The sequence below is a fragment of the Anolis sagrei genome, chromosome 2 (genome assembly GCF_037176765.1).
Source record: "Anolis sagrei isolate rAnoSag1 chromosome 2, rAnoSag1.mat, whole genome shotgun sequence".
Taxonomy (NCBI): domain Eukaryota; kingdom Metazoa; phylum Chordata; class Lepidosauria; order Squamata; family Dactyloidae; genus Anolis; species Anolis sagrei.
In genome coordinates this window covers 31858248-31881657 of record NC_090022.1, presented here as the reverse complement: position 1 = coordinate 31881657, position 23410 = coordinate 31858248, and the positions used below count along the sequence as shown (strand labels likewise).

Below are 23410 nucleotides of genomic sequence, written 5' to 3'. Positions count from 1 at the left end.
TAGTTCATCTGCAATCAAAGAGCACTCCGAACCCCAGCTGTATTTTATGCTGGTCTCACTTAAATTGTAGTTCCAGGCCCCCCACAGACACCAAAATCAATGTATTCTCAAGTCACACTACATGTAGTAACAAAATAAAATGATGTCCTATATGCAAAATGGCAAAATCAATATTTTAGATTGGGTTGGGATGTGGGGGGTTGATTATATCTATGTACAGATATAGTGAAACTGTGAGAGAATAGGACTGTCATTTTGCCTGAACTTCAAGCAAGCTAAGTCACATCAAATGATGAGAAAGTTACATTTCTTTTCTGAGCTGAAGACAGAGGCCTGCCTGCTGGTTGCAATTCCCAAATGTTCTGACAGAATGGTGGTATAACCTGTAGAGTTTAGGTTCTCTAATAGCAGCTAGGCAAAATGAACCACAATGCTGAATTAAGTTTGAAAAATGTGTGAAATGAATGCTGTAAGATACTAGCAGCCTATTCTGTATTATACATTGTTTAACCTTATTTTTAAAAACTGAGATGTATTGGAAATGCTGAAATGCAGCTGAATATATGTAAAAATCTGCATGACACAAGACAAGGCCCTCAACAGATGAAACCTGAGCCCTTTTGCAGTACAAAACACTATACATTTTTGCCATGGTAAAACAGTGCAAACACAACGTGCCTTGTAAATAAAATTGTTCCTTACAAGAATATAATGTCCCTAGAACTATGTAATGTATATGAAAGCAATATGCTTAACCTATGCAAAATCTATAAGATTTATAAGCCTAGACTGTGAAAGGTCTATAAAAGCTAATGAGCCTAGACTGAACTATCTATGCAATAGCATGATGCTCCCCAGGAGTGCATAAACGTATGAGCTAATTGTTTTACTTAATAAATTTAAAAGAGATTATAAAGCTGCATGTTTATTCTTCTGTCGTGAAAATTCCATAAAATTCCAAATTCTAAAGGGGAAGATTGGAACTGATTAGCTTACTGGACAATATTGCTGTTTGTAAAATCTTGGGAAGTTAGAAAGACCATGTTACTCTAGCTCAGTGTTTCTCAATCTGAGGGTCAGGACCCCTGGGGGGTGTTGTGAGAGGGTTTCAGAGGGTCACCAAAGACCATCAGAAAACACAGTATTTTCTGTTGGTCATGGGGGTTCTGTGTGGGAAGTTTGGCCCAATTCTATCGTTGGTGGGGTTCAGAATTCTCTTTGATTGTGGGTGAACTATAAATCCCAGCAATTACAACTCCCAAATGTCAAGGTCTATTTTCCACAAACTCCACCAGTGTTCACACATTTGGGCATATTGGAGAACTACAACTCTAGAACTCAAAGTCAATGCTCGGCAAACCCTTCCAGTATTTTCTGTTGGTTATGGAGGTTCTGTGTGCCAAGTTTGGTTCAATTCCATTGTTGGTGCAGGTGAACTATAAATCCCAGCAACTACAACTCCCAAATGACAAAATCAATCCCCCTCAACTCCACCAGTATTCAAATTTGGGCATATCGGGTATTTGTGCCAAATTTGGTCCAGTGAATGAAAATACATCTTGCATCTCATATATTTACATTACGATTCATAAAAGTAGCAAGCTATGAAGTAAAAACAAAAACTTTATGGTTGGGGGTCACCACAACAAGAGGAACTGTATTATGGGGCCACGACATTAGGAAGGTTGATAACCACTGCTCTAGCTAGACATAGACATGAGGAGAAGAAGCTTCAACCTCACAACTAATAAAAAGTGCTGAGGAAATTATGTTAGTTTTCAACATCAAAATGGGTAATATTAGTGTGGAGATGCCACAAGTCATTTGGACATTGCATAGGGTGAGGAGCTATCAAACTGAAGTTTAAGGAGAAAGTTATACAAAATATAACAGCATGAGATAGGCAATGATGACAAATACGACTGTTTTCATTAGCCTATATTGTGAGGATTCACTGTGCTAGAACTGCTAACGTTAAGAAGAAGACCCATAGAGAGAAAATTAAAATAGATTAACACTTTAGAACAGTGATTCTCAATCTGTGGGTCCCCAGGTATTTTGGCCTACAACTCCCAGAAATCCCAGTCAGTTTACCAGCTGTTAGGATTTCTGGGAGTTGAAGGCCAAACATCTGGGGACCCATAGATTGAGAACCACTACTTTGTAGCATTGTACAATCACTAATTTTTATTTTAGTTGCAAGGTAATGTTGGACGATGTGGGGTTTCATAGCCAGAGGCTCTGGAAGTTTTCATCACAAGTTTTGTTAGGAAAGAAGATTTTATCTATGGCATCCCACACAGACATCAACCCAAATTTGGCTATTCATCTAGCACAAAAGGATGTTCCTCCTGATTCTCCAAAGCACTGAGACGGATGGAAGGAAGGAAGGAAGGAAGGAAGGAAGGAAGGAAGGAAGGAAGGGTGTTAGCATTTTTACTTAAGACCCATTTCTTTCCAGGAAATATGGTATAATCAAGCATATTCATAAGATGGATGCTTCCAAAGAAAATTTTAAAAGAGCACAACAAGTGGATAAATGCATTGCCTTTGATCTAATTAGTCTTCAGAGAACATGATGAAAAGGATGTTCACATATCTCCTATCTCCTAATTTAACATATAAATCACTCACAAAAATATGATCCAGATGGGCTCCAGTGAAGGAAACCAATTAAATCACAATACTGTACCACCTGACGCATTAGTTGTGATGATCAAAACACAAACAGAATAGCCAAACAATAAAGTTCAGTCTCATGTCTGACATTTCAAATTAGATTTGGTTTTCTGTGCGCTTCCAAGCCCTGCCCATAGCCTTGGCACTCCCTACAGCAAGTACGAATAACATGAATTTTGTTTTCCAGCAAACGCATGTACAAACTCTGTGATCGCAGAGCAAACTCTACAGATGAAGCAGATTTGTCAACTTTCCCCAGTGGAGCAGTATTTGGAACTAATGTGCGCTTCGTTCCTTCCGCATCTGGTTTCTCAATTATGTTCCGATAACATTTTGCTTTCAAGTGCTCTAAGAGGAGAGTAGTGCCAAACCTGGAGGACAACTCCAGAAATATCTGACCTTTGCCTATGGGCCACCAGACATCAGTAGACCATCACTGCTGCTATTGTTTTCCCTTTATAGGTTTCCTAGAAATAGAGCTTCCAGCATGTGGTATGGCCTTATTTGGCAGGAAGGTTTCATTGTCAGGCAATTAGCGTGTCAACAAGTCCCTGCACGTTGAACTACAATTAGCTTTACAGACTAACTGCTGGAACTGCATACAGACATTCCTTATACATAATGAATTTGGGGATCAATTGTGGAAGGCTCTAAGTACACAACAGTCAAGGGAGCAGACTATAGACTTTCTTAAAGGGCTATTCTCAAAGGTATCATTACTGAGATAGTTTTACCTTGCATTGATTCCTTTCACCATAAACATTATTAGCTGCTTTTTCTATAGTTCATATGCTTAATTCTCTAACCAATCATACATTTGTACAAATGGTCTGCCCTTAATTTTAGCTATAGAAAATATTTCGGTGTGGACCTACATAAGTGTCCAATTTTTAATCATTATTGTATAGAAATTCCTCATTTCCAAAAGAAATGCATAACGCCATTTCCAAAGGAAGTGAAAATAACATTCATGAAATGCAGATATTCAGAGGGACGACATAATTATGAGGAAGTCAGTCCAATTCAGTGTTTCTTCTCATTATCTAGGTTAAGGCAAACTTCAGTATTTCCATACAAACAAAACGATGTTCTTCTCTTGCACAATTATCTCTACACAGAATGAACCATTGGCAAAGGAAAATAATACTTAATACTTGACTCTGTTTGCTCAGTATTATGCAAGGGTGACGACCTTAAAACTCAGTTCTGATTATTGTATCAGGTCTGGACTGCAATTCTGATCTTGTTAGTAATTTCAGCCAAATATTGTGTTTTAAAGTATGTTTGTATAGAAACAAAGAAGTATAGTTAAGCCTGCACACATGTGTATACACTTGCTCATACAAACCATACTTGTGTATACATCTTTTAAAAATTAGACAAAAAAATAAAAAAAAAACCCTTCCCACAATCAATGTGACTACTGTACCTTCACTGCGCCACTGGAACTCCCGGTGGCACAGTAGATTAAACCATTGTGACAGCAGGACTGAAGACAGACAGGTTTCAGGTTCAAATCCGGGGAGAGTGCGGATGAGCTCCCTCTGTCAGCTCTGGCTCCCCATGCGGAGACATGAGAGAAGCCTCCCACAAGGATAGTAAAATATAAAAACATCCTGGCATCCCCTGGGCAATGTCCTTGCAGACAGCTAATTCTCTCACACCAGAAGCAACTTGCAGTTTCTCAAGTTGCTACTGACATGAAAAAACCTTAACTCTTGTCAATAAAAAAACTTCAAAAAAAATGACCCCCTCCACTCTCTATTTTTTGAATGTCTTGGCAAGGAAATGGTGAGAGTGGCCATGAAGAGCTGGACAGAGGTTGTATTGTTTCTTTTCCCTTTCTGCAGAATGATTATCGCCTTGCCCAGGCCCGTAGCCAGGATTTCATTTCGGGGGGGGGGGGGGGGCTGAATTTTTTTAAGGGGGGTTTTCGGGGGGGCTGAGTTTCGGGGGGGGGCTGAGTCTGAGTGAAAGAGGGTCTAGACTAGCAAACCTTTTGTATCATTACCCCAATACCCCCATGCATATGGGATATATTGAGTATGGTGATCAGATTATGATATGAATAAACATAACAGTTTAAATAATGCACCATTAAGGCCTTTTCGCGAACCACCATGAAAATTTCGGGGGGGGGGGGGCTGAAGCCCCCCGAGCCCCCCCCCCCCCCCCCGGCTACATGCCTGGCCTTGCCCATGGGTTACATCAAAATCTATAATTTTAGCTCCCCAAACCTGGCCTTGAATTATACATGAGGTCGATTTATATTAGTTTCTTTCTTCATCTTAAGGAGCTGGTATGGTAAGAGCACAATCAGGATCCTACTTTCATGATCTCATTTCAATTTACCACGATGAGTTCTATCTAGCAGTTTTCCCCCGCATAAGAACAAAATGACGTGGGACTGCAGTACAAAGCTTCACAGTCTTGGTATCTTCTAGATTACAGTACAGGACCAGTGGTCTCTGTGCACTTTTGGTAGCTCATCATTCTAACCCAAAATTATCACAAACTACAGTGCTATGGAGAAATAGTCACTACTCACACCCCACTTTGACTTACCCACTTTTTATTGTGTCACAATATGAAATTGAAATGGATTTAATTGATTTTGTTATCATTTAATATACACAAAATACTCAGAGCTGTATAAAACCTTTTAAGGTGTGAATGCTTGTACATTGTTTGACACTGTGATTCTTTGACATGTCATTACAAACCACATGTGCTTCTGTTTATTCATTAGGCAATTCAAATGCTGAAGTACATAATTTAATAAAAGCTAGTTCTTTGGGTCATGGTAACCCAATCTGTGATGCAAGTATCTCAAAGAGAGAGAAGGAGTCAATACAGATTGTGGGCGTTCGTAACTCCTTGGTTGGCAACCTGTTCAATATTTATAAGACTGTAAGCCAGACTTTTAGATTCCATGCTTATAATTTTTAACAGTTGAACATGACCCCAAAAATCTGCTCATAAGTCAGAGAACAGCCCAACCAAAGGGTGCAAAGTTTGGCAAAATGATAATAGGCGGTGTTAGGACAAAGTTACAGCAGGACACCAAGGGGTCTTTTCATCTGTCCATCTAGAAATTTCATTTGACTGGAAGAATGCTGCAGTAATTATTTCTGCAATGGCTTAGAAACCTTTTGAATGGAGCACTGTCTGGATAAAGTGATAGGACTTGGGGGACAGGGGGGTGGGGAACATTAGTTTATGTAGCTAGGAGGAGAGAGCTTCATTGTTACATCTATTTCTGTCAATGTGGAATCTTATCCTATGTTTTTTGTCCACCAGCATTTTTGCAACAACTCTCATAGTCTGCCTGACACAGAGCTATACTAACTAGGAATCTCTTTCCGATACAAGCATTGACCTTGATCCTGTAACTAGTATGCTAAGCATAGTAGCTTAGCATATCTCCCCATTTTAACCCTGGTAGCACAATGGGTTAAACCCTTGTTCCAGCAGGACTGAAGACCGACAGGTTGGAGGTTCAAATCCGGGGAGAGTGAGATGAGCTCCCTCTGTCAGCTCCAGCACCCCTTGCGGGGACATGAGAGAAGCCTCCCACAAGGATGGTAAAACATCAAAAACATCTGGGTATCCCCTGGGCAATGTCCTTGCAGACGACCAATTCTCTCACACAAGAAGCGACTTGCAGTTTCTCAAGTCGCTCCTGACATGAAAAAAGAGAGCATTTGATGGCCTTTCGTAGGGGCCTGAAAACATGGCTCTTCGAGCAGGCCTTCAACTGAGTGTATCTTGAACGACTCTGGAATGGACTAGGACTATGAATTTGGCTATGACCCCAGGACTTGACGAAGCGGATTTTTAGCATAAGTACATGTTTGTTTGTATTGTCCGGTCTGTATTGTCTTGACTTATTGTACACTGTTCTTTTTGTTGTTGTTCACCGCCCCGAGTCGCCCTCGGGCTGAGAGGGGCGGTCAATAAATGCAAATAATAAATAAATAAATAAATAAATAATAAATAAGTCAATCTATTTTGTTCTGTTTTAAAGTATAACTTCAGATCAAGAAATTAAGAAATGTCACGGTTAGTTGCAGGCATCTATCTATATGCTTTAAATCCCTCTCTTGTCTCTATATAGAAATCAAGGCAGCTAGAGCAAACCCATTCAATCAATGGTAACAAGGTAAATTCCATTGTTTTGATGGGTTTACTCTGGATGAGAATAAGAATTGTATGGTGACCTAAACTTTCCGTAAATACAAAGAATTGCAAAGTATACCACAATTAATCTCATACTGGTCCCTACAAAAGCAATATGTTAAACCAATATGTTTTTCATTACAAAAGTGTGAATATGATTGCTTTCAACTAACCTCAACAGGGAATCTCCTCCCATTGATGCTGTGTTCTGAGCCAGCTGAGCCGTTACTCTGACCCCAGTGAAACTCAATTTTCTCAGCTTTGAATCTGCCTGGGAGTCCAGCACCGCTGATGAAGTAATCATCTTTTAGAAGGATAGCAACTAAAAGAAGAGGGAGAAAAAAAGTGGACAAGATTGAAAACATTTCTGCCACAATTGTCAGCAATGAATCTGCTATAACTTTTTTACAGGGACAATATAGACATTCTTTTGGGCACACATAAATGCACAATATGAGAAGGATTTCCAGTCCTTGTCACTATTCATTCAAAGGCCCTGTTTCATGACATAGTTGTAAAGTCTGTACACTCCCATACGTTCAGTAGCATTTCCAGAGAATGAAGTGTCTCTACTTCAACATTCTCTGAAGTTAAGGGGATGGATGCCACCATGTCATGGTAAGGATCTTCAGTTAGGTCTTGGAAAGAATTTGGCTTGAAACCCTAGGCAGTTTCAGCCAGTCAGAATTGATAATGCTAGTTTAAACAAACCAATGGTTTGATTCAACATATCATGGTCTCTTATAGTCTCTTATGTTCCTACCCATGGCATCTTGAATGCATGGAGCTTGCGTCTAGAGTTAGTGAAGATAACTCTTCACTTCCTTCCATGCAGTCTTTACCACCCAAATGAATATGTGACTGCTACAATCAGGGCCACAGATGCTGAGATAATACAGTTTGTTTCCTGCTGCCTGTCCCATAAGCCATTTTTAATCAGATCAAGGAAAACTCCCATGCATCTGTTCCTACACAATAAATCAACACAACCACACTATCTTTTATTTTGCTTTTCTAAACAGCCAATAGCTGCAACATTTTGAAGTATTCTCTGCACAATGTGGTCATCTCTAGTAAGAACAAGCTTATTAGGCTGCAGGATTTAAGTTCGAATCCAGGGACGGGGTGACCTCCCATCTCTCAGCTCTAACTTCTTATGTGGGAACATGAGAGAAGCCTCCCATAGGATGGTAAAACATCTGAGCGTCCCCTGGGAAGCGTCCTTGCAGATGGCCAATTCTCTCACACCAGAAATGACTTGCAGTTTCTTACACACACAAAGTATTTAAATTTTATTCATATAATAATTTTTATCATTTTATTCTCACAGTTGAATTGTTTCCATTAAGAACTAGCATGGAAAAAGATTTGCAATGCAGACATAGAAATTATCTTTTGAATGCCCGCATTGAAAGTAATTAATTCCTTTTCTAACAGGTAAGTTGTGATTACATTATGCTTAACTTCCGAAGGCATAACTTGATTCTTTTTATGATAGAACTGTTAATGCTGGAGTTATTTAAAAAGTTACAGGTTGTGTGAAGATGGAATAGCACATAGTTCAAAAGCATGCTGTGCCTTTTGCTGATAAATAAAAAAATCATTCAGCTATTTAAAAAATAATTAAGAGCAAGGCTTTCCTTTGCAGAAAAAGGAAAATGTACTGTGTTCCTTATTTCCCCAACATACATACAGGGTTGTTGCCAATATGTTACCGGACCACACAAACCTAACATTCTCTGTATGCCTTACGGTCATATGACTTGTTACTTGTGTCACCTGTACCCAGTCCAAACTCAAATCCTTCAAATAACCTCCTTGTCATTTTTATTAAACAAAAACCTAACTGATGTGGGTGTCACAAATCCTGACTGTGCCTTGACAAGTCTGGGAATGAAACTAGTTCTTTTCAAACAATTTATTCACTTTCATTTATTTATTTCATTTATATACTGTTTTTGTCAACCCCTGGGGGGATTCAAAGCTGTTCATAACAAAATAAATGGCAAAATTCAATGTGCCACAAAATATAAATACATCACATGACTAAAATAGCATATAACAATAGATTAAAACCAGTAAACTATAAAACATTGGACACAGACTAACATAAAACATAGAACATTCAACTAAAATGTTTAAAATATAGAATAATGACTAAAAGTATTTTGGATCCCTTGGGTCAAACAAATTATTACTTTTTAAACACTGGAATTACTTTTGGGAGGAAGAATTGCAAGGCTAAGATAACTTCTTAAATATCACTTTCTAAATGCTGTCCAAGTGAGAACATAATGTCAGAAAGGAAAGCAGAAATGTCCTTCTTTCTTTCACAAGTCTTTTAACATCATTCAAAGCCTTCCAAAACTTTAACTATTCTTTTGATGTCTGTATCATTGTGGCAGCTCTTTGGTACCTTGAAGTCGATGTGCCATATTCCTTCTTTTCTCATTCAATACAAGGAATATGAGTATGTGTGTGCGCCTTCAAGTTACCTGCTGACTTATGGGGACCCCATGAATTTCTTAGTTTACTCAGAGTAGGGTTTAATATTTCTTCCTCTTAAATATAGTCTACAGCACCTGGTATTTGTTGCTGGACACCCATCCAAGTACTAATCAGGGCTGAGTATGTTAAGCTTTATCAGATAGGATGTGGTACCATTTGAATATTGAGTCCTTAGCAGGTACGGTGAGGCATTAGTGCGTATTTTTATACTGTTTGTTGTTCAGCTATCCTCATAATTATTTGAGTGTAAATTGAGTGTCTTGGGTAAAAATATGGATTTCAATTTGATCCATGGATACGTCCAGGGTCATCCCATGGAGAGAGGGAAGCGCCGGTACTGTTTCAGGGGACCTGCCCCAGGCTGTTCCCCATTGGGACATTCAAAATAGCCAGAAGTGGCACCATGGCCAAAAATAGAACGGGTTAGTGTTTCTTTCAGGTTCTCCTGGAATGAACTAAGCTCTTGCCTTTCATCATGCTACTCTAAGAAGGGGGTGGTTCCTTTTCTTTTATAAGAATTAAGGCACAGTATTCACACTGACTCATGGATAAGTCAATCCAGCTTTTATTGATTTTTTACTAAAATTTCTAGAACTATACATTAGTAAATACTAGGGTAAGTACATTTTATGCTCCCCTTATAATCATTACATCCCACCCATATAATTGTCAAATTCTCATTTCTATTGATAAAGTGTCCTAGCTTGATGCTATTTGCAGATCTATGACACATGAATGCTCATTGATGAAGTTTTGAATGGAGGTATCACTTAAAATAGATTTCAAGACTGATCCTGAAAAATCTTGACACATTATCTTTATAGAAATCATATTATCCCCCCCTTGAAGCAGGTTTACTGGTTGCCTATTTGCTTCCGGGACCAATTCAAAGTGAAAGTTATTACCTATAAAGCTCTACACTGCTAAGGTCCTGTCTACTTATGCCGCCACATCCCCCCATATAAACCTTATGATCAGCTGGGGAGACCCTCCTCTCAGTCTCACCTCCTTCGCAGCCAAGTCTGCTGGGGATGAGGGAGAGGGCCTTCTCAGTGTTGCCCCCCCCCCCCCCGCCCAACAACCTGGAACACCCTCCCCAGGGGGATTAGACAGGCATCAACCCTCCAGGCATTTATGAGGGATTTGAAGACCTGGTTATTTAAACAGGCCTTTGACAGTGATTTGTCAACCTCTAGGATATGGATTTATGATAACAAGCCCCCTTTTAGCTCATAGGAACAACAGTGTTTTAACCTAATGCTTATAATTTAATTGTTAATCTTGTTACTTGACTATTCTGTATTTTATGGTTTATATTGTTTGAATGTGTTATTAATTGTTTATTCCATTATATGTATTTTATTGTATTGTGCTTATTGTATTATTTATGCTGTAAGCCACCCTGAGTCCCCTGGGGAGAGGGCGAGGTATAAATAAACTTTATGATTAGGTTGTTGTGAGTTTTCTGGGCTATATGGCCATGTTCCAAAAGCATTCTCTGCTGACATTTCACCTGCATCTATGGCAGACATCCTCAGAGCTTGTGAGGTCCAACAGACCCCTGAACCTCTGAGGAAGCCTGCCATAGATGCAGGCAAAATATCAGGAAAGAATGCTTCTGGAACATGGTCATACAGTCCGGAAAACTCACAACAACCCAGTGATTTCAGCCATGAAAGCCTTCAATAAAACATTGTTGTTGTTGTTGTTGTTGTTGTTGTTGTTGTTATTTAGCTTTTTAAAACTCAGGGTTTTTAAACATTTCTGTCACTTGTTTTACATCATAGAATATTCTTATTTTCATATTACATAACAAGCAGGTCAAGACTTTTTTCTGCAAGCAGGCATTTGGAAAAAGATAAGGGCCATGTTGCTGGGCAGGTTGTGGGTAGGATTTTTTGGGCAGGTGTGTTTTGAAATGCATTTTAATTGTATTTTACTGTATTTTTAACCAAAAACACACAGTACAGATTGGTTTTTTTTTTTAAAAAAAAACCAAATAGTTTTTGCTGTGTTTTAAATTGAGCAAAGTGTGTCACTGTTTGCGCCTTGAGTCTCCCCGGAAAGAAAGGCAGGGAATATAAATAAATAAATTAATAAATAGGCAACATTTGATGAGTTAGCATAACATTCAATATGATACAGAAAGGATGTTGATGTCTTATTCTGGAATACCAATGTGGAAAGGGATCTTGTAGAGAAGGTAGATGATAGCATAAGCTTTCTTGGACTAAGTCTACTCCCTTGGTTATTTGGTGTTATCTACCTGTGGTGAATCTACGCTACATTATTTTTACTGAATTTTCCCCTATAACATTCCTTATGATTTAAGAAGCACTTAAAAACTACTATTTTTATTGTGCAAAGGCTGCTTTTATATATTTTTATTTGGCATACCCCACACTCACATTAAAAATTACCTTGTATTTGTAACTGATCAAAATACAATAAAAAAGGAACTAACCATAAACCCAAAGGAAATAATAGCAAGGTCAAGGGATCTCCAATTTAAAAACATCTTACCAAATAAAATCTTTGGCAGAGAAAAATATTCCCCAATGGGCAAAGGGAGCCATTTCATAACATTCCCCTCATTTTAAGACTATGGAGCTCAAAGCTAAAGGTAACAATATGCAATTCTCTGTGTTGAAGCAAACTCAATTGGAGTAGTGCCTCAAGTGTCAGGGCTATGGTGAATCTGTCCTGAGTTTTGTTCCATACTATGAATAAGCGATCCAGGGTGCTGAACCATATCTCCAAAGCATGTGCAGTACCTTGGATAGCTCCCTTAAAGCCTGGAAGGGGGGTTCACTTCATCTCTGACAATGCACTTGGTCACCATTGCCACATTGTGTTCAGTCACACTGCCTGGAAAATGGGAATGCATTTACAGTCTTTTGCTTCATCTAATCTACTGTCTGGTTTTTTTTTTAATGAGTAATGGATAATATAGATATAAGTATTGCCAGATTATATATGAGGGCAAGGGCACTGTTCAGATTCGCTTCCAAATTGCAAACAGATGCATAAAATTACACAAGATAAGGGGACTAAACTTGGTGTTAGTTGCATACTTAGTACCCCAAATGCTGTAAAGAGTAGTAGATCTGTTACTAAGAACAAACAAAAGCAAATTAAGTAAGCAGTTGTGGAGGTAAGAACAGGGTTGCAGGGAAAGTCAAACTGCGCTGCTGCATCAGAGTCATAATGTGAAATGAATCCATTTTATCCATTTGCAGACATGATTTTCACATGATTTTATCTCTCCAGTGAGAAAGTCAATTTTCATTAACAGCAGCTAGCTGCAGAGATAAAACGCCAGAGCCCGTGTGACAATATCAAAGGGGACTGTGCATGAAACTCCGCCACTCTTAATTCAAAGAGATCTTCTCATGCATTTGAATTTTCCAGCTGTGTAATCAAAAAAATCTACATGGCTGAGAGTGTGCTTTGGCAAAGTGCTTTAGAAAGAAAATAACCTCACAAAATTGCCATATATAGCAATTACGGACTAACACACTCGCTCAACCAGTTGATTTTGAAGATTTTCTATGAAGCTCTAAGATGCAGAAAGACAAAGACTGCAATCCACAATTTATCCATTTCTCCACGCACAACTGGAATCAATACTCTAAACCCAGTTGCTCATTCCAAATAATGTAGATCCATTTAACCAGTTAAATCTATATCCGGTACACTCAAGTATAAGTCTAGAAATGTTCATCAAGAAATCAATTAAGAAAAACTGGGTTGATTATCCATGGGTCAATGTGTGTGCTGTATCTCAACTACTTATATTAAAAGGAATCATGCTCTTCTCTGAATAGAGTGGCAAAAGGCAAGAGCTTAGGAGAACCTTAAAAAAGGACTGACCTCCTCTACTCTCTCTGCTCTGGTGCCATTTTATTTCTTTATTTATTTGTCACACTTATATCCCGCCCTTCTTGATCCCGAAGGGGACTCAAGGCAGCCTTACAAAGGCAGCAATTAGATGCCTTGTGTACACATATTATTGATAAATAAACAAAAACATTAAAACCAACCAGTTAAAATATCACATTAAAACAACAATTTAAAATCACATAATCCAGGGCCAGACCTCACTATCTCTGAGGATTCTTGCCATAGATGCAGGCGAAATGTCAGGAGGGAATGCCTCTAGAACATGGCCATATAGCCCGAAAAAAACTACAACAACCCAGCAAAGAAGCGGTTTTAGCAATATGAGTGAAAGTGCCATTTCTAGATGGACTAGTCAACCAATCAACAATTAAGCCACACACTTTACAGAAAACCTACACACACAGATAGATACCTACATTAAAAATCCAACCATCACCCAAGCCAAAAAAGAAAGAAAGAAAGAAAGAAAGAAAGACAATTAAAGCCCAGGCAACCCCACCTCCTCCAAGATGAACCAAACCACTTAAACTGGACTCTACAGACCAATAGATACTCCACCACAGACATCAGAAGAGCTGTGAGACCGAGAACAAGCCATGAGAATAAAGACAAAGATACACCCAGAGGAAAAGAGTTCTTGCCATACATCAAGGGAACCACTGACAATATAGGAAAGCTGATGAAGAAACACAACCTACAAACTATCTACAGACCCACTAAGAAAACCCAACAAATGCTATGTTCAGCAAAGGACAAGAGGGAACCTCTCACCTCTGCAGGCATCTACCGTATACCATGTAGCCATGGACAAGTATACATAGGGACCATCAAACGCAGCAAGGCCCAAACATGCATCAAGGAACATGAAATGCATTGCAGGCTACTTCAACCTGAGAAGTCAGCCATAGCAGAGCACCTGATGAGCCAACCTGGACACAGCATATTATTTGAGAACACAGAAATGCTGGACCACTCCAACAACCACCATGTCAGGCTACACAGAGAAGCCACTGAACTCCACAAGCATGCAGACAATTTCAACAGAAAGGAGAAAAAGCATGAAAATGAACAAAATCTGGCTACTTGTTTTTAAAAACTCTAAAATCAGGACAGGAAATAAAAAGCAACACTCAAAAACAGTGGAATTTGATAAGAATAAATCAGGGCCAACTAACACCTCTAAATAAAGGATTCCCCAGGCAGCAATCAGCCAGGCTTTGAAGTTTCAAGGACATTCAATGCTAATAAAGGTGGCCAATTGCAACATTCACACTTGCCTCAAGTAGAGAAGAGTTATTTCTCCCACCCTGGACATTCCAAAGCTATATAAACCTCACTTGCGTAGTTTCCAACAGACCTCACAACCACTGAGGATGCCTGCCATAGATGTGGGTGTAACCACATGAATGCCACACTCACACGTCAGGCGAGAATGGTTCAGGAATATGGTCATACAGCCCAGAAAACTCACAGCAACCCAATATGAACGACTATTAGCAAGTCAGATTCTCTCAGCTCAGAGAAAAGCAAAGGACCCCCCCCCCCCCCAACTCTAAACATATTTTGCAGAGAAAGCCCTGGGATAGATGTGTATGTGTGCGTGCATGTATGTGTGTGTGTGTGTGTGTGTCTGTCTGTCTGTCTGTCTGTCTGTCTGTCTGTCTATCTATCTATCTATCTATCTATCTATCTATCTATCATCTATCTATCTATCTATCTATCTATCTATCTATCTATCTATCTATCTATCACTGAAAAAGTGAAGACCAACCAAATGACCTCTCATGGCATCCAACAAATAGAATTCTAAATGAAATCCCTCACAACCAGCGCATTGGGTGGAAGTCTCTTGGGTTACCTATATTAGATTTTTTTATAAATCTCTTGAGAGAAAAAAGACAGTTTGTGCAAACATAATTGACTCTGAGACAAGAAGAGTGTTTGAGGCTTTTTTAAAAGTGTGCTTTATGGACAGTGTGACACGAAAGAAAGTTCCTGTGATTCTCTTACAATGCACAGTGGGATTCAGCTGCATTGTATAAATATTTGATGACATCTAAATCATTTATGACTCTGTCAGGGGTCATTTTCCTTGTTTTAGATTAATAATTAAAAGGATAATTAGGAGGATGTACAATCTGAAATGTTCATCTAATTGTTCATTTTATAGTGTCTCTTATAAGGCTGTATAAGATCTCAAGGCCTGTCTGTCTCTCTTCCTCTCTCCTCATCTCTCACAAACAAACATAGACACAGACAAAGACGCAGACTGCCCCTGTCATTTAGCAAAATCACCTGCAGTCACTTTATGGCCGTGAAGTATTTACTGTTGGAATACTCATGGCTTGTGGCAATATACACAAAATCTGGATATTTGAAGGAAGCATCATAGATTAATTTAATTATTACTAAAAGTGAAAATCAACAACACAGAAAAAAATAAATCGTAAACAGTCAGACACAAAGTTACACATATACCCTACTTAACACATCCGTTTATTTCAATATTTCTGCCGTGATATCCACTATACAGATTTTTAAACTGCAGATTGGCATACTCAGCATTCATTTTTTCTCTTTAGTAAGGCTTGAATTTGAAATACTAAAACACTTTGGAGGGAAAGGCTTTCTTTCCCTCCAAATTTTTGACTTCTAAAATATTCTGTGTGTTGGCAATGGGGCTAAGAGCTGCTATTACTTTAGTTTGTAAAACACATGGATCCCTGCCAAAGCACTAAGCTTTCATGTTTGTCACATGTGTTGGAGCCTACAAAAGCGCTCCAAGTGCCTAACAGGTTTTTTATCTACCTGTAATTTGTTCTTCAGATAATGAAGCAAAACATAAATCATTTTGCTGTTCCGAATCTTGAAATATGGGAGTGTATTTCTTTTTAACTAAACCAAAATGAGGTTGAATCCACATAAGTACTATATCCCAGCTCCAGGGTGGTGTATCCTGTCCCAGTGTAACCACATGAATGCCACACTCACTTGTTTTAATCCAAACTCAAATTGATCTTGGAAGCCATATATTTTCCCTATCTGAAGTTACATCAGTATAAAAAGGTATTGCTATCACGTATCATGTGTTTACCATATCGGATTATTTTAGATCACACAACTAGTCCAACTTACCTGTCAGAACGAATCTCCCTTTATGAGCCTAGTAGAGCTTTAAGAGCTGCAGGTTCTAGTGTTTGGGCCTATCTGGATGGACCCCCAGACTCATTGAGGCCAACACTGGATGGGAAGAGAAAACAGCAGAAGCTCTATCTTCTCCCATCCCATCTTCCAGTTTGTAAACCTACAAATGATCCCTTAATGAAGACATCACACTACCAAGTGAAAGCTCTCTTTCACATGGTAGTGAAAGAAACACCAGACCACATGCTAGCAACATCAAGTGAACAAAATGGAGATAAAAGAAACCATGGCCCTAATTTAATATAATTTATGAGGTATGAAAAATATAGTGTCCTACCTGTTAACACAAGACTGCACTTCTAAAGCACTCAATAAATGTGATACTTCTTTAATAGCAGCATTTCCATTTCTCCTGATATTTGGGGATTTCAGAAAGTCTCATGTGGCATAACTAAATCTGTTCTTTGCTTCCTCACCTTCATATAACTGAATAGTAAACTACCTAATAAAATACTACTGCAGAAGATTTTACTTCAATGAAGTTTATAGCATATGCAGAGAAGAGGTCATCTGATTTCAGCAGGAATGAATTAAGTTGGGTTTTCATTATTTTAAATAGTATTTATAATCTTTAGAAGCATAATTATACTCCAATTAATTGTTTTTGTGATTCCAAAACATGTGTGCACAGGGCATGCGTGTTCACTATATGAATTCTACATGGACGGGGCTGGTGTTTATGGCAAGAGAAAATTCAGAGAATTTGCCTCCATATTCCCACAGGAGTACAAAGTGTAAAATAACAGAACTATAACATTAAAGAGCACAGGAATGTGTGTTTACCTAATATAGGTTGGTGACTCCAATTTCAATGAACAGGAGATCTGCTCTGAGTTTTGCCAGCTCCTTCCTCTGAAATATAGCCTACCGCACCTGCCGTTCTTTTCTGGTCTCCCATCTAAGTACTGCCCAGACTGAGACTGTTTACCTCCAAAAATCAGAGAGGATCTAGAGTAACTTATATGAAGAGGTTTTCCATAAATTCCTGTTAGTTCATCATTTTTCCATTATATTAGAACGCTAATAGTGAATTACCTTGTTTACTACCAGACAATATATCAAGATTAGAGATCTTGTCAGAATTTATTAACTGAAGACATTTATGCTGAGTTTATAAAAACCATTAAAGGTAATTACATATGTCCTAGTCTAACCATTCGCACACATGATTAATAACTAGAAGGGAAGCTCTACAGATAGTTCAACCCAATGCATGGGCAAGCTTTGTCGTTGTTAACTACCATCAAGTCAATTTCAAAACATGGTACCCTATGAATGAGAGATCTCCAACTGCTCTGTTCAGGTCTTGCTGACTATGCTCGTAGTTTTCTTTATTGAGAAAACTCTGTGGCGTTCCTCTTTTCCTATTGCCTTCTACCTTTATTATTATCTTTTCCAGTGAGAGTAATATTTCTGCATGCTGTAGCCAAAGTATGGGCCTCAGTTTAGTCTTCCTGGAATCTAGGGTGAGTTGAGACTTGAGTTGCTCACAATATCCATAGATGTCTTCTTAAGCACCTCATTTCAAATGTGTTGATTTCCTTCCTATCAGTTTTCTTCACTATCCAGCTTTCACAACCAGAAGACAGAATGAAAACCCTATGATGACTAGACCTCTGGAACCATACTCCTGGGCAAAGCCAAGATGTTCAGATTTGCAAACTATTATTCTCAATAAATGCTCAATCAGGGCTAAAGTTCATCATGGATGAAAATTCAACTATATAAATGACCATTAAAAAAGAAAAAAAGAAAAAAAATGCACTCCTTACCTGTTTTCCCAGTATTTTTCATCCAAGTTTTATTTGAAGATTCATTATCAAAACCAACTAGGTGTATTTCTTGATATTCTTCTCCAACGTGTGTCTGATGATCGATGATGTCTATTGGAGACTGGTGAGTTCTCCCACAGTCCGAATTTGAACTAACCCAGTGCTCAGGACCGTATGCACCTGTTTCAAAGAAAATAGATATTCTATGTAATGATGGCTCAACCAACAAGAAGACAAGGCTAAGTTATGAAAGATCCTCCTAGATGAGCTCAACTGCATCCTAAATTTTGCAAACTTTATAGTGTTTATAAAACTGTAATTCTGAAGCTAATTTGCTTTTTTATAGAGTGTTCATTTCTACAAACAGTTTGCTACCACATTTTATAGTACAATTCGCATATGCATGATATCAAAAGAAGAGAAGTCCAGGCATATGTCGACAGACAGATTCTAGCACCAAAGCCAATTAATTTACAAATTTAAAGTAATAAATGTTATGCGATGAACATTTTGAAAATGGCATTCTGTTTTTATTTTAAATGTTTACGAGGGAGCACATATTTAACAAACATGATTTATATAAATGTTTTATGAAATATAAAATCAAGATGGAAGACTGTAATGGAATCTATCTATTTGCTGCTAATGATTTCAAGGTTCACAATTAACTGTTAGTTTTTCTGTCCAGCAACACTCGAGTGCAGTTTTAATTGAAACTGATCTCCCACTACAGATTTCAAATTCATTCTTATTCTGAGTGGCTCATGCTCCAGACACCACTGTCTTGCCAAAAGGGAGAGAGAGGAGAAGAAAAGAAATCTGTGTCATTACTGAAGGAAATAGAACACTCTTTCCAGCTTGCAGGTATTGATTACCTATTCCCTTCATCAAAGTACAATTTCCATTTTACACTATAACGTCTTTTTTTTCCCTTCAGTATTGTACATTTTTGTACAGCACAAAAAAGGATCACAACAGTCATTTGCATTTATTTGAGCAAGTAGACATTAAATATGAAGGACATTGAAAACTTTTTACTTTAAACAAACAGTTCAAAATAAAATGAATGTTGCTTTTAGAAAGGACTCCATTAGTCACAGGTTGAATATCGCTCATTCAAAATGACTGGCAGCATCAGTGCTTTAGATTTCAGATTTTTCCCCATATTTTGGAATATTTTGGAATAATAATAATAATAACTTTATTCTTATACCCCACCGCCATCTCCCCAAAGGGACTCAGGATGGCTTACATATGGAACAAAATGTCCACAAAATGTAAAGCAAAAACAATCCACAAAATAAAACACATCAAAATAGGAGCATCATAAAATACAACAAGCCAGAAAAAACGCATGAAACATAAAAGAATAAAACAAATTGCATTGGAGCTCCATCAGACCAAGTTCCACAAAAACAATGACCAAGATATCTAAAATAGGAAAGACCAACCTATAAAAGGACTGGATAGTGGATAGTGCAAATAGTGTAACCTAGGGCCGGGGAAGTGGATGAAGTTCAAAACAGAGTACTATCTGGAGACCTAGGAACTAGGCAGATATAACTAGGGACTAATCAATTTCGAATGCTTTCTGGAACATCCAGGTTTTCAAATCCCTACAGAAGGAGGACAGTGTGAGGGCTTGTCTAATCTCCCTGGGGAGAGGTTCCAAAGTTGGGGGGCCACCATCAACAAGGCCCTCTCCCTTGTCCCCACCAACCGTGCTTGTGATGGTGGTAAAAGCATCTCCTTATATGTATGTAAGGAGATATCTTGGAGATGGAATCCATATTTAAGCACGAAATTAATCTATGCTGCATCTACACCCTGTACACATAAATATCATATACAGGCAATCCCCAAGTTATATTCAAGACAAGTTCTGTAGATTTGTTCTTAAGTTGAATTTGTTTGTAAGTAGGAACAGGTACATTTTAAGTGTAACTCCAGTCATGTGTGTGTGTATGGGAGCCCCCGGTGGCATAGTGCATTAAATTGCTGAGCTGCTGAACTTGCTAATTGAAAGGTTGCAGATTCATGCTGGTCAAATAACCTTGGAGGTGTCTACAGATAACACTGACTCTTCGTCTTAGAAATGGAGATAAGCACCACCCCCCAGAGTCGGACACGACTGGACTTAATGTCAGGGAAAACCTTTACCCCCCCCCTCTCTGTGTGTGTGTGTGTATAATGCACACACAAACACACACAAACAAGCATAGACTTTGGATGACATAGAGAAGTGTTAACATGCCCGTGGTGTTTATTGTGCTGTCTGTGCCCTGTTCAGAAGATTTCACCTCACTTTTTGTCCCTGTGATAACTGGATTTTGAAAAAAAAATGGTTTGTTGTGGAAACTAGGATTGGTGATAAACCTTTTCCCCATCGCAACTCTTTCAGGAATAGATCTCCCTTCCTGGGGCAGATTTCTCTCACTTCAGCCCTGTTCTTAACTATGAGTTATTTGTAAGACAGATGTTTGTAAGGCAGTGACTGCTTGTATATGAAAGATGTTTTGGGAAGATTTACATAATACGCATAATGATCCATGAAAACAGAAATGCACCCTAGCCTCTTGTCCTGATCAGTTTATATAGAAATTAAGTCTTTATTATTTTGGCTGCTAGAAATAGACAATAGAAGTAGCTATCTGAATCTTGGTAAGAGCTACATTATACTCTTACTTCATTAGCCCCCAAATGTTTCTCAGTATTATGGGGGGAAATGCCAATAGCAATCCTATTTCTATCTCTATGGTCACAGCTGGAACCAGAATACTAAACCATGGTAGAATGCTACCTTCTCTAAGCGATCTGTTAGATTTTCAGACCAATAGATCTTGGCACCAGATTAGGGAAAACTAGTCCAATCCACCCAAAAGGGAGTTCTTCTATTGCATGTTAACTGTGTACTCTTTCCCAAATTGACTTTTTGATGAGGGCAATATTTTTCTCCATGGAGAAGAGAGGAAGAATCCTTGGCTGGCCTATTAAGAATTCACCTTTTTTCTTCCAACCAAAAACTTCTAAGGGTAGTTTTAATAACAGCTTTGTTAACACAATGCTGTTTTTAAACAGAATCCAAAAAAGAAGAAGAAGCTTGTTTTCTTACTTGCTACTGTACATTCCAAATAATGATTCCACCCAACTAATGAAAACCCATTAAAAATAATGAATTCCATCTAGGTCTAATTAAAGCTAATATAAACTTTTGAGGGTTTTTTACGCCCCAGTCAAATATTTTTGCTAAACTTAGAGATTAAATATATAAATTTAAAAAGTAATATTAACACCCAGTCACTTAAATTTTCTTCATTTCCATTAACTTTCCAATTACCCGTTTTCTATAAAGTGGCTGTCTGCATATATTTCTTCACACAATAGGAGCTCTTCATTCCCAAAGTAACCAGATACCTTTTGCTTTTCAAGTGCTTTGTAATGCATACCATATATTTGGCAGTGAACAAAGTCCCAGAAATGGCATTTCTTTCTTTCAGCTTACTTGCATACTTGCACAAATACCCTTGCGATGAACACTGTAGTAGTACTCTGATGGCTATTCTTTAATCTTACTTTTTATGCTGATCTAAGTAAAACCAGGACAACACAATTGCTTGTATTCTCAGCTGCATATAACAACAGCATTGGAAAAATGACCCTATCATTTGATGCCAACCATTGCCGTTAAAGAACAATTACTACAAAACACATTGTGCACAGCCAAACCAGGAAGAGTCTGGCCCCGGGGCAAGCAGTACAGATCACTGTAATATAGAACAACATCACAAAGTTACCATTTGGACCAAACCCATTGTTTAACTCAGCACATTCTCTATTTACTAGGCCTTCACACAATGGCCTTCTGAACATCATGCTGGCGGGGAGCAAACATTTTCTGGTTAGGATTTCTTTTATACTATGAGACAGCTTTATTGTACTGGTACATAGAACCCAGATGGAAACACTCACAGCAGGCTGCCAAGAGATGGCATGGTTGCAGATGTAGGTCATTGCTAATTCCATATAACCCTGCAGGCTCAACGGCACAGGATACCTCAGTCCCTGAAAATTTCACTTGCTTTTTTGAAGTTTTGATCTGGCATTGCGACTGCACAAATGTGTCCCTGCACACTACCAGGCCTTAAGGCTCTTTTTTAGGAGCCAAATGTTGGTACATCCATTTGTTAGTCTGGCAGAAAAGGGAATAAAATGGCAGCTTTCCTTCACATAACTTTGCTAATATGGTATTTCCAACCATTTTGTTTGATAAAACGACAGACACTCCATCTGGACCACTGAGATAATTTGCTTCCTACCTGCCAGATCTGTCACATTAAAAAAAATCCCTCAGTACAATCAAGCTCAATTTGGGGGGAACTTATTGAAACGACAATGCCATTGTGGTCTGTTTAAAAATTCAGATGTTCAAACACATTTACAGAATTTCTGGATTGACAATGACTGTTGTTCATTCGTCAATAAGGAAGGAAACAGGAAATGCCCACGGCAAACATCTTCCCAGTTGATACCTATATTTGATTGCATTTGGGGTAAGTTCCACAATGACAGAATTAAAACAACACTAACATATCACCACATTAGAAAACATGATGCCTGTTGTCACTGTAAGTTTCAAAGAAATTTAAATTCATAAATTTTACAATGACATTATGCATATGGACTTAAGAGTGAGGAACAGATGTACCATTGTGGGTATACTTGTGATAAGCAGATGTTATGTATAGAATGCTAGAAGCTGGGAAGAATACTGTAGTCTGCTCCTGTGTAGGGCTAGGTGAATGATGGGGAACGAGTCGTCACAGGCGTCATATCTCCAAGTGTCTACACTTCTGTCCTTTTATAATGTCCAAGACGTTTGCACACTGATGTGAAAGTAAGAAGAGGTCTCTATAAACACATTCAACTGAATGTGGTTGCAGTACTTGCATTATTAGGAAATGTGACCAGGCTTCTGATAGTGGGAGGTCTATAACTGTAGGGAAAAGCCCTAAAGAAACATTTGTCTTCAGAACATGAACTTCTAGGATGCTGCTAATTGGATGGAAGCATTTTTAGGTTGAGGCAATGGATGTTTCCACACCCTCAATACATCATTTAGAGTGCTGCTTCCTAAACTGTGGACCCTGACCTCAAATGGGGTCCCC

At 38.5% G+C, this 23410-nt stretch overlaps 1 protein-coding gene across 4 annotated transcripts in view; it reads right to left on the bottom strand.

Annotated features, from left to right (window-relative positions):
* The window catches only part of PTPRG (protein tyrosine phosphatase receptor type G), a 713496-nt gene that overhangs the window by 321913 nt on the left and 368173 nt on the right, over window positions 1–23410 (bottom strand). For all 4 annotated transcript variants that reach the window (XM_060766453.2, XM_060766454.2, XM_060766455.2 and 1 more), the window contains exons 3-4: window positions 18246–18425; window positions 7032–7180 (exon numbers count right to left, since the gene is read on the bottom strand). In XM_060766453.2, the coding sequence (XP_060622436.2) occupies window positions 7032–7180; window positions 18246–18425 (329 nt within the window). The remainder of the gene's footprint in view (window positions 1–7031; window positions 7181–18245; window positions 18426–23410) is intronic.